The sequence below is a fragment of the Monoraphidium neglectum genome, assembly GCF_000611645.1.
Source record: "Monoraphidium neglectum strain SAG 48.87 unplaced genomic scaffold scaffold02367, whole genome shotgun sequence".
In the NCBI taxonomy this organism is placed as follows: Eukaryota; Viridiplantae; Chlorophyta; class Chlorophyceae; order Sphaeropleales; family Selenastraceae; genus Monoraphidium; species Monoraphidium neglectum.
In genome coordinates this window covers 1-9,473 of record NW_014011261.1, presented here as the reverse complement: position 1 = coordinate 9,473, position 9,473 = coordinate 1, and the positions used below count along the sequence as shown (strand labels likewise).

The following is a 9,473-nucleotide window of genomic DNA, read 5'->3' as shown; positions in this document are numbered from 1 at the left end:
GGTGCAGGTGGGCCTTGTTGTGAAGGTCAGTGGGACTGGCTGCTCTGCGACAGGGCTCTGAGCACTTCAGCCAGCAGACCAACGCCATCCGATTGATCCGACACGAAGCAGAAAGACAAGGACGCAGCATGTTTGGATTTCCAGCACCTAGCTGTTGAGCGCCAACGCTGCCGATCAAATCTGCCTGAAAACTCACTGATGGTGATGATGACAGCCGCGGTCGTGAACGCGATGCCGTCTGTCACTGTGTAGTTGAAGATGTCCTGGCCGCTGTAGGTCTCATTGGGTGTATACTCAAAGGAGCCGTCCTCCTGGAGGTCCAGTGACCCGTGTGCAGGCTGGGTGTTGCCGCTCACGGAAAGCGTGTCGTTTTCAGGGTCCGAGGCGTTGGTGAGGAGCCCTGCGGCGGCCAGCACTGTCAGAGCCTTGCCCTGCCTGACGCTGTATTTGGGGGCGCTTACGACTGGCGGCCGATTGGAGACTGTTGGGGCGGTGAGAAGGGCCAAGAGCGGGGTCGAATAATGTGTTGGGGTACAGTCTGGCATCCGAGCCGCTGTGCCCTAGGGTGCTCTGGCATGGGAGCGCAGCGCCAATCCTCTGCAATGCCCATAACCAGCGAGTGCAGAGTGAAAACTCTGGGTGCTTTGTACCGTGCATTTTTTAAACCATCGTGCCCAACGGGCACACCCGGCACCTCCCCCCATCTGTCACACCTGCCCAATCAACCCCACCCCAACATCTCTCATGCCTGGAACGCACCTATGGTGATTGAGACGGTCCCGGTTGTGGACGCACTGCCATCGGTGAGGGTGTAGGTGAACCCATCCGAGCCAGTATACGTCTGATTAGGCGTGTACTCAAATGAGCCGTTCTGCCAAACCTGCAGGCTCCCGTGCGCAGGCTGGGTGTTGCTGACCAAGGACAGTGTGTCGCCATCAGGATCGGAGGCGTTGGAGAAGAGGCCGTCGCCAGCAGAGACCGCCAGGAGTTCGCCCTGCCTGGTGCTGTACGCGAGAGCGCCCGCAGCCGGCGCCTTGTTAGAGACTGCGCAGGGGGAGGAGCGCGCGGCAGAGGCAGGCAAGCAGGACGGGGTGAGACCGGATGATGCTGCCACAGTGGGCGCTGACTAGTTTATGGGCTGCCTCCCCCCTGCCACGCCCGGCTGCCAACCACTTGGAACATTTATGCACACAACTGAAATAATTCCAACTGACGCCCTTGCAAATATGACTCACATTGGACGATAATGGTCACGTTTCCAGCGGATGTCAGCGCCTCCCCTGCGCAGTCCCTCACGCCGTTTACATAGAAGGTGAAGTTCCCGAGGAACCCGTTGGCTGGGGTGACTGTAAAGGCCCCGCTGGTCGAGTTGAGGGTGAGGCCGGCGGGCGCGGGGGCGGCGACCGCCAGCTTCACCGCCCCATCCTTGGTCGGGCTTGTGAAAAGGTCCGCAACGACAAGGGTCTCGCTGAATGGCTCGCGCTTTGAGGGCGCCTCAAAGAAAATCGGCGCGGCCGCGGCGGTGGTGGCGGTGGGGGGAAGCTTGCCGGCTGCGCGGTGAGTGGGAGGGAAGGGGTCGGGTATCTGGGCGAGGCACAGGGGCGAGTTGCAGGTGCACAGGGGCTGACGCCCGCAGAAGGGGCGGCCAACATTGAAACGCTTGCACGTCCCATGCTCCCAAGCAGCCGCTGGATTCCCTCCCCTGGCACAGCACGCACATTGGCAACGCAACGCCCGGGCCCTGCATCAGGCGGCCATTAGCGCACTTTCGACAGCTCCGATGTCCGGCGCTGCACAGACGGTGCGCGGCGAGCCGCGCTGGTCCACGGCGTCCCCGTTGAGCGCCAACGCGCTGCCGGCGTCGATGGCGGGGCTGCCCGGCTGCGGCAGCATGCTGAGCGTGGCGCCGCCGTTGTCTATCAGAGCCCCGAGCATGGGGTCGCTCTCGTCGATATTGCCATCCCCTGGTACCCCAAACCCGCCAGGCAGGATGCAGCGACTCAGCTGCGCGCTGCCCGACGGTCCCGCCGCGACGCACGGCTGGCCGGGCGCGCCGGGGCAGACAAAGATGCTGCTGCTGACCTGCGCGGAGCCGTCGGCCTGGATTGCGGACGCTCCAGAGGCTGCAGTGTTGTCAGCAAAGGTGACGAAAGCCACGCTGAGCGATGAAAGGCTGGAGCCACCGCCGCTGCCAGAATTGACGTACACCGCACCACCGGCGCCGCCCGCCTGGTTGGAGTTGAGCGTGCTTTCGCGCAGCTGCAGCACGTTGTTAAGAGGCGACCCCAGCTGCGGCGCCTGGATGGCGATGGCGCCACCCGTGGTGGCAATGTTTGCGTAAAAGGTGCTGCGGCCAACAGTCAGGTTGGTGAAGGACGTGGCCAGCAGCGCGCCCGCAGCGCCAGAGTCGGCGCGGTTGTCGAAGAACGAGCAGTCTGAAATCAGCGGGTCCACGCAGCCGGCGATCTCCAGGGCGCCGCCTGTTGGGGCATAGTTTGCAAAGAAGGACGTCCCAGTGATCTGGACCGCGCCAGAGTCGCGCGTCGGCGAGCCGCGGCACGCGGCCCTGACGGCGCCGACGGCGAGGGTGGCCGAGTTGTCCTGGAAAATGGTGGTGGAGATCTTGAGTTCCGCGGCGTTGTCAGTGTAGATGGCACCGCCTTGGATCGCGGCGTTGGTGGTGAACTGGCTGTCTGCAAATGAGAGGGGTTGATTGGTTTTGTGTGTGTGTGTGTGTGTGTGTGTGCGTGCGTGTGTGTGTGTGTGTGTGTGTAGGTGTGTGTGCGCACGTGCGTGCGTGTGTCAGGGTGTATGCGTGCGCGCTTCACACATTCATGCATGCACAATGAGCGTGCACATGTATGCAAGCCCTTGTACGACCTCACAAATCCAGTGCAGCCCATGACCCAGGTCAGGCAGCGGCGAGGGCGCTTCTAGCGAGGCCGCACGCCAGGCAACTGCGCGGGCATTGGTGACTCACCAAAGATCTTGAGCCTGGCTGCTGAGCTGGACGTCTGGAGGAGGTCCTCCACCATGATGGCTGCCCCTTTGCCAGCTGATCCGGATAACGTGTTGTACTGGAAAGTGGAGGCGCTGCACCCGCGGGATTGGATGTGTGTGTGTGTGTGTGTGTGTGTTCATCCATAAGTGGAGTGAAGCAGAGGACGGCCAAGAAATGCAGTTTCAGGGCACAAGCATGCCATGCAAGGACATCAAGGGCACAGCACTCTCGCCTCGCACCACGGCTGCAGCCCCGCTGTGCATCATCCAACAACCGCACCTGACAGTGATGTCAGCACTCACGCCTGTGCATGGGCGATTGCATGGGTGTGAGGTGCACAGGGATGTTTACCGCAGCTGCTGAGAACTATGCAAAAACCGGTAGCAGGCGCACACAGCCCGATTATGCGCCCCTTTCTTATAATTCACAGCATGCTGCATGTGCCCTCGTGTCAGCTGGTCTGCAGCTGCAAACTGCCCGCTTCATTGTGGTAAAGCCAGGGTTAATCAGAATCGCAAGCGCCATTTTGCCCTTGCACCGGTTCTTGCTGCAGCTGCCGCCGGTGTGCCCCACCGGGCGTGGCCTCTCACCATAAATACCTGCGCCCGACCCCAAAGAGCAGTTGAGGGTGTCAAATGTCGAAGCATCGACCAGCAGCGACGTCCCCTGCTGCATGCTGATGGCAGGCGGCCCGGCGTCCTTATTCTCTCCTGTGAGCCGGCAGCTTCCCACCGCGAGCGATGCCCCCGACGCTGAGACGTTGAGGCTCACGCCGTTGAGGATGAGGTTTTGGAAGTTGAACGCGTTGGCCGAGGCCAAGGTGATCGTGGCGTGCGTGGCGGCGTCCGAAAAAATGCCGAACTGCGAGCCGTCGGGCAGGGTGCCATCGATTGTCAGCGATGCGCCCGGCTGCAGTGTGACAGTCAGGTCGCCATTCGTGAGGGTGACGAAGGGGTTTATGAGGTACTGGCTGAATGTGATCGTGCTGGCGCCGGTGTCAGAGGACGCCTGGGCCAAGGCCCCGCGGAAGCTTCCGGGGTTGGTCACATCGTCAACTGCAGGCGCGCAGGGGTGAGGGCGCAAGGCGGGGCAGTTGGTCGGGCGGCTTAGGGTCCAAGAGTGCTGAGTCGGTGGGGCTGGCGTGCGCGGGATCGGGTCGGCCCTGTACTTGCATGGGATGTGGGGCGGCGAGTGGGCGAAACGGCTGCATATTACTCTGCCAGGCACATTCACGCCGTGCGGCGCACGCTCGAGCTCGGACTGCTTGCCTCCAACATACACTTCGTAGGTGCCCGCAGCAGCACCATCCAAGAGGATTACGGCCATCGTCCAAACAGCCACGAGCAGCTGCGTTGGGGCCGCCATGCCGCGCAGGTGATCCCACCGCACTGCACGGTGCCGCCCTGAACTACTCGCAGCTCGAGCTGGTCGGGGCATCTGAGCGGCGCTGGCGCCGGCAGTTTCGCGGCACAAGCCAACCACACAGCTGTTCACTGTTTTCGACCACTTGTTTTGCAATGAGCTGCACTCGTCAGCAATCCAGGAAATCGCACCGCGACGACGTTCTGCCCGCAGGCAAAGCAAAAGGGGTACAGTACGTCGTCGCTCGCTGGATTACAGGAACTGCGCGGATTAAGGTATTAGGAGGCGAAAAACGAGCGTTGTGTCAAGTGAGGGGCGTGCCTACTTGAGCTGGCTATGCGGCCGGCAGCCACGTCACCCGCCCTCAGGGACCAGGGGCACCCCGGTGATTCGCACCGTGAAGCCCTGGTCGCCGAGATCAGCGACCCTTTGTAGCAACAGCCATCCTGTACCTGCACAAAACCAGCAGTATTGTGTGTGGCCTCCCAACACCTGAACTGCAAAGCAGCAAGCAGGTGCCTGCAAGCAAGGGGAGCGCTTCGCGCCGAATATGAGTGGCTGCGTCGGGCAGAGAGCGGGGCGCCCAGCGCGCCCAGCGGCATTTGCAGGCGGCCCCGCTTGGGCAACCGCCGTCATGTGGTCCCATGTCTGCTGCTGCCGCTGGTGATGTGCCCCGTCAGCGGGACCGCCCTGCATAAGTGAGCTTGCCCGGGAGCTGACCCCCTGGTGTCTAGGTGGCCCCTGCTGAACTCACGCCTGCGGCCGACCACCGGCGTCGCCCCGCGGGTGCCGTTGCTCGCACGCTGGTGCAGGCAATAAGAGGAACACAAGATTTACAGACGCGCAAGAGGCAGACATCAAACAAAGAAAAATGCATTGATCCCTCTCTACAGGAGCACCAGCCCTGTCGCAGGCACAGCACGCCGCGCCGCCGCCGCCCAGCCGCGCCCTACAGCTCCTCCCGCTCCTCCTCCCCCGCCGCCGCCGCCGCACCACCCCCCTCTGCCGCCTTTGCCTTCCTATCCGCGCGCGGCAGGTAGACCCCTTCCGCGGCAAACCACTCGGAGTCCCGGTTCCTGCTCTTGACCGCGCAGACCTCGTGCTGGCCCGCTATGGGGTGGCCAAACGCTGCCTGCCGCAGGGAGTGGAGGTAGCCGCCGGTGTCCACGTGCTGCAGCGTAACCTGGGGCGGTGGGTTCGAAATGCAGCGGGCGAGAGCGGGGGCGAGGCCGGGAGGGGGGGTTTATCAGGGGGGAGGGTCTGGGGCCGGAGAGCGCGTGCGGCCGTCTTCGCCGGCAGCAGCGGGCGGCGCGAGGGGGGCGTGCTCGTGTGCGCGCCTCGCCGAGGTCCCACAGCAACGACCGAACCACGGAGGCGCAGCGCGGCGTTGCCAATGGCATGGGAGGCCGCGGCGCGCGCAGCGTGAAGCTGCACTCGCACTCGCTCCCCCGCCACCAGTCGCACTCGCTCCCCCGCCACCCAACTCGCCCCGAACTCCCCCCCCAACCTTTCCGTCCTGCTTCCAAAACTTGGCCTTGCCCTCCCAGTCCACAGTCCACACATCCCCGCCGTCAGACTGCGCGTCGCCGCCGAACGCAGAAACCTGCCGCCGTGGCAACAGGATGGCGGCCAGGGCGCGTGCGAGGGTGCAGCTGAGGGGAGCGCGCCTGGAATGACGTCACAGATGAAAGGCCAAGCGCATCCAGCGTGGCGCAGCATGCAGCATGCGCTTGCGTGCGAGATGCCGTCTTCCTTTATATACGTGTAGGCCGCCCGAGGCCTCAGGAATCGCCGCGACGCCGCACCCGCGCCCGCGCCTGCGAGCCGGCGGCGCGCACCTCCTGGTTCCCCGAAAGCGGCGACTGGAACAGGTGGCTGTGCAGCCACTTGCGCGTCGCGGAGTGCTGCAGCCGCAATCGCTGCTTCTTCTTCAAAGGAAAGCCCGGCTTGCAGGGCGCGTCCTGCGGGGGGACGGGGGGCGGGCCAGGCTCAGGCGCGCGGCGGCAGGGCCAGCATGAGCCCTCCTTGGTGCAGCGCGGCGCGGCTACGCAGCAGCAGCCGGGGCGGCACTTGCTGCACTCCAGACCCCTCTCTTCTTTTGCTGCGCCCGGCGCTTGCATTGCATTGCGCCAGCGAATTTTGGTCCCCGCAGCGCGACCGGCGCGTGTTTTAAAAGGGCGCCTCACGCTGGGGCCGTGGACTATCCAGTAGCTGTTTGCGTCGTCGGACTCTGGGAAGGCCGTCACGGACTGCTGCTGGCTGCCGCGGCTGTAGGAGACCTGGTGGGAGTGCAGCCGGAACTTGCTGCTGTCGTGCGCGAGCTTGAGCGTGCTGCCGCACGTGACCTGCGGCGGGGGTCGCGTCGCGGCAAAGGCGGCCGCGGGGGCGGCGGCGGGGAAGAGGTCCGCCGAGTCCCGCTTGTTTGCAGGTGCGATGATCAGTGTGCAGGTGCCTGCCCTTTGCAGTCTCAGCATATTGATGCGGCCTCTGCGTCCAGGTATGCTGTCCCACGTGTGACGCGCCGCTATCGCACAGCGCAAGCAGTGCTCGCGTCGAACGGAGCACGCGCGCGACTGCGCGTGCCCCCGGCGTGGTGTCCCCGTGTCCCAGCGCACCCAGGCCAGGTCCGAGAGCGAGGCTTGTACACTGGTAGCACCCACAGCTAGTAACAGAGCGAACGTTAGGTGTACTTGCGGGCTGCGTGGTCGCATGGCTGCTTCCAGGCTGCGATGCCTGCTTCTAGACCTGGTGTGATCCGGGTCTGTGCTCTAGACTGAAACAATATCAGTTTTTCAGCCGATGAATTGTCTGGTTTTGAGATGGAGGGTAGCCAATGTGATGCGGAGCACGAGTGAGTGCGGCCTAGTGACTTTGTGTGCAGTGTGTGTGACGGTGGCCCTGGCTGAACGGACCTAGGGCAAGCAATCAACACCAGTAAAGCTCAGCAAGCAGTCAGTGTATACCAAGAGGCCTGATTCCAAAGAACGTCGATGGCGTGTGCAGGCAAGCCTGTCATAGCCCAAGGCGAGGAGCCACAGCCACGGCGCTGATCGACAGCAACGTGTATATGTTTTAGGCTTTACAGCAGTGAAGCAAGCAGGGGGCAGTTACTGCTCCCTAGGCCAACCCCGACGGTATTCTCGCTCAGGGACCGCATGGAGGAGCCAAAGACGGAGGTCAAGCAGCAGGGAGGCATACGGTGGTGGTTGTGCTGCGGGGCTCCGCCGGGCGAGCGCAAACCGCGCGAACGCAAGCCGAAACGCGAGCGGCGTGTGCATCGGCGGCGCCATCGGCCCAAGTCGACAAGCGCAACCACAGCCCCGTTGCCGCCAGTCAAGGTTCTGTCCACGGCGGCACGCAGCGACGCGCACCCGCCGTCAATCTTGTCGGGTGCGCGCACGATCGAACGGGGCCACAGCCGTGGCGCCCTGCGAGCCTCGGGGCGGGCATCGCATGATGCCCATCACTCACAGCGCCGTCATAGCCCCCCTCGTGCAGCATCTCGGAGCCTCGCGCGCCGCGCGGCCCGTCTAAGGCCGCGCCACAGCGCCGCATCCTGCCGTGAGAGGCCACGCGGGGCCCGCAGCTGCGAAGCAAACCAGCCCCCTCCCCTTGGGCCAGCGTCCCGGCCTGGCGCACGTCAGCGTGTGCAAATCTGTGTGCCCCGCCTTCGGTGCGACGCCTTTCGACACCCCCAGATGAGGACTGGCACGATGTCCAGGACGCGTTCAGCGTGGGAGAGGAGGGTGAGGCCCCGCGCAGTCAAATCAGGGCCGGCGCGGTTGCGGCGTCGAGTGCGCCTGCGGCTGTGCAAACACCGCCGGCATTGAAGCCGGTGGCGCAACACCGGCCGCATTGGTGTTGCATGTATGCCGCATCTCAGCCGCGGACGCGGCAGGAGTGTGGTTTTGCAAGCACCTGGATCACCGGCTGTCCAACTAGCCAGCCCCTGACACGTCTCTCGCCACCTGCACACGCATGACGCTCACCCACCCTCCGGCCCAACCCGCCCACCCCTGCCACGGTTTGTGCGCAGGCCACTCGCCCCTCAACTCGATCCCAGCCTCCCCCCTTGGCAGCTCAACCGTGGAGAGCCCTACGAGGCGAGAAACCGCCTGCGAGCGCCGCCGCGACGGCGAGCATGCTGTGGGCGCCCGCGGCGGTGCTGGCGGCGGCGGCGTCAGCGGCAGCAGCGGGAGCTTCAGCAGCGGCGGTGAGGAGGAAGACGAGGGGTCATCGACGATCTCTGAGGGCCCCGGGATCGCCGGGCGCCTGGTCAGCTGCCTGGCGATCATGCGGCACGACATGTCTTTGACTGGGGACGAGCCGGCTGTGAAGACCCCTAAGGGGGCGGTCGCACGCGGGGCGCGGCCGGCGGCGGGCGTTTCGCTGCGGGTAAGGGGCGGGGCCGAAGGGGCGGGCCGCGCCTGGGGTCTGGACGCGAGGGCCGCGCCAAGGGGGGGGGAGAGCGCATGGCTTTGGAGTGGAAAGGTGGGGGCCTGTTGAGCTTTAGTTTTGGTGGTAATAGGGCGGGGGGCGTCAGAGGTGAGTGCTGCCTTGTGCTGGCATGTTGGCGGCAGCCCAAGGCACGCATGAAAAAGGATGGAAAACCACCCACGGCGTTTGCAATCATGAGCATTCGGGGTCGTATCGCAAGCCTCCGAAAGCCCACGCGCATTGGTTCCCCCTTCGTTATGCTTGCCTGTATCCCCGCAGCGGCGGCAGCCCTCGGAGGCGCCCGCCGAGTGCAGCGGCTGCTGGGACGAGTGCGACGCGAGGGCCTACCAGATCCGCAGCCAGGACTACATGCGCACTCGGGTGTGCGCGTGCCGCGAGGTCGCGCCTGTGCGAGCCTACTGGGGGTTGGCGGCTGCGGGCTGCAGCGGCGGGGGCGCTAGAGGGCACACGTGCCTTGCAAAGTAGCCCCAGGCTGCGGCAAGCCTGCGGGTCCCCTTTTGGCTCAGGGGCCAGACTGCAACGAGCCGCCCCCTTGAAGCGGCCGGGGCTCTTGCTTGACCTTCCACACCGCTCCCTCGCAGCCACCCTGCGAATGAGCCCCCGCGACAGCGGCCACCACCACCCCTTCTCCAAACAGCCGGCCCTCCGCCCC

General features: G+C 64.8%; 3 protein-coding genes across 3 annotated transcripts; 1 reads left to right on the top strand and 2 right to left on the bottom strand.

Moving 5' to 3' along the window:
- Positions 1-26: 26 nt before the first annotated feature.
- Positions 27-4,366, bottom strand: MNEG_10559 (outer membrane adhesin like proteiin; the record flags this gene model as incomplete). Its single annotated transcript, XM_014040971.1, has 8 exons — positions 27-64; positions 197-481; positions 760-1,044; positions 1,236-1,550; positions 1,767-2,689; positions 3,281-3,305; positions 3,592-4,056; positions 4,249-4,366. The coding sequence occupies 8 exons, from the start codon at positions 4,364-4,366 to the stop codon at positions 27-29; spliced, it is 2,454 nt and encodes an 817-aa protein (XP_013896425.1).
- Positions 4,367-5,312: 946 nt separating this feature from the next.
- On the bottom strand, positions 5,313-6,837 carry MNEG_10558 (Stromal cell-derived factor 2; the record flags this gene model as incomplete). Its single annotated transcript, XM_014040970.1, has 4 exons — positions 5,313-5,546; positions 5,871-5,966; positions 6,169-6,324; positions 6,550-6,837. 4 exons carry the CDS (start codon positions 6,835-6,837, stop codon positions 5,313-5,315), a joined length of 774 nt encoding a protein of 257 aa, XP_013896424.1.
- A 681-nt stretch (positions 6,838-7,518) lies between these two features.
- Positions 7,519-7,753, top strand: MNEG_10557 (hypothetical protein; the record flags this gene model as incomplete). Its single annotated transcript, XM_014040969.1, has 1 exon — positions 7,519-7,753. A coding segment is annotated over one exon (235 nt), but the record flags the coding sequence as incomplete, so codon positions are not given.
- Between the last annotated feature and the right edge of the window lie 1,720 nt (positions 7,754-9,473).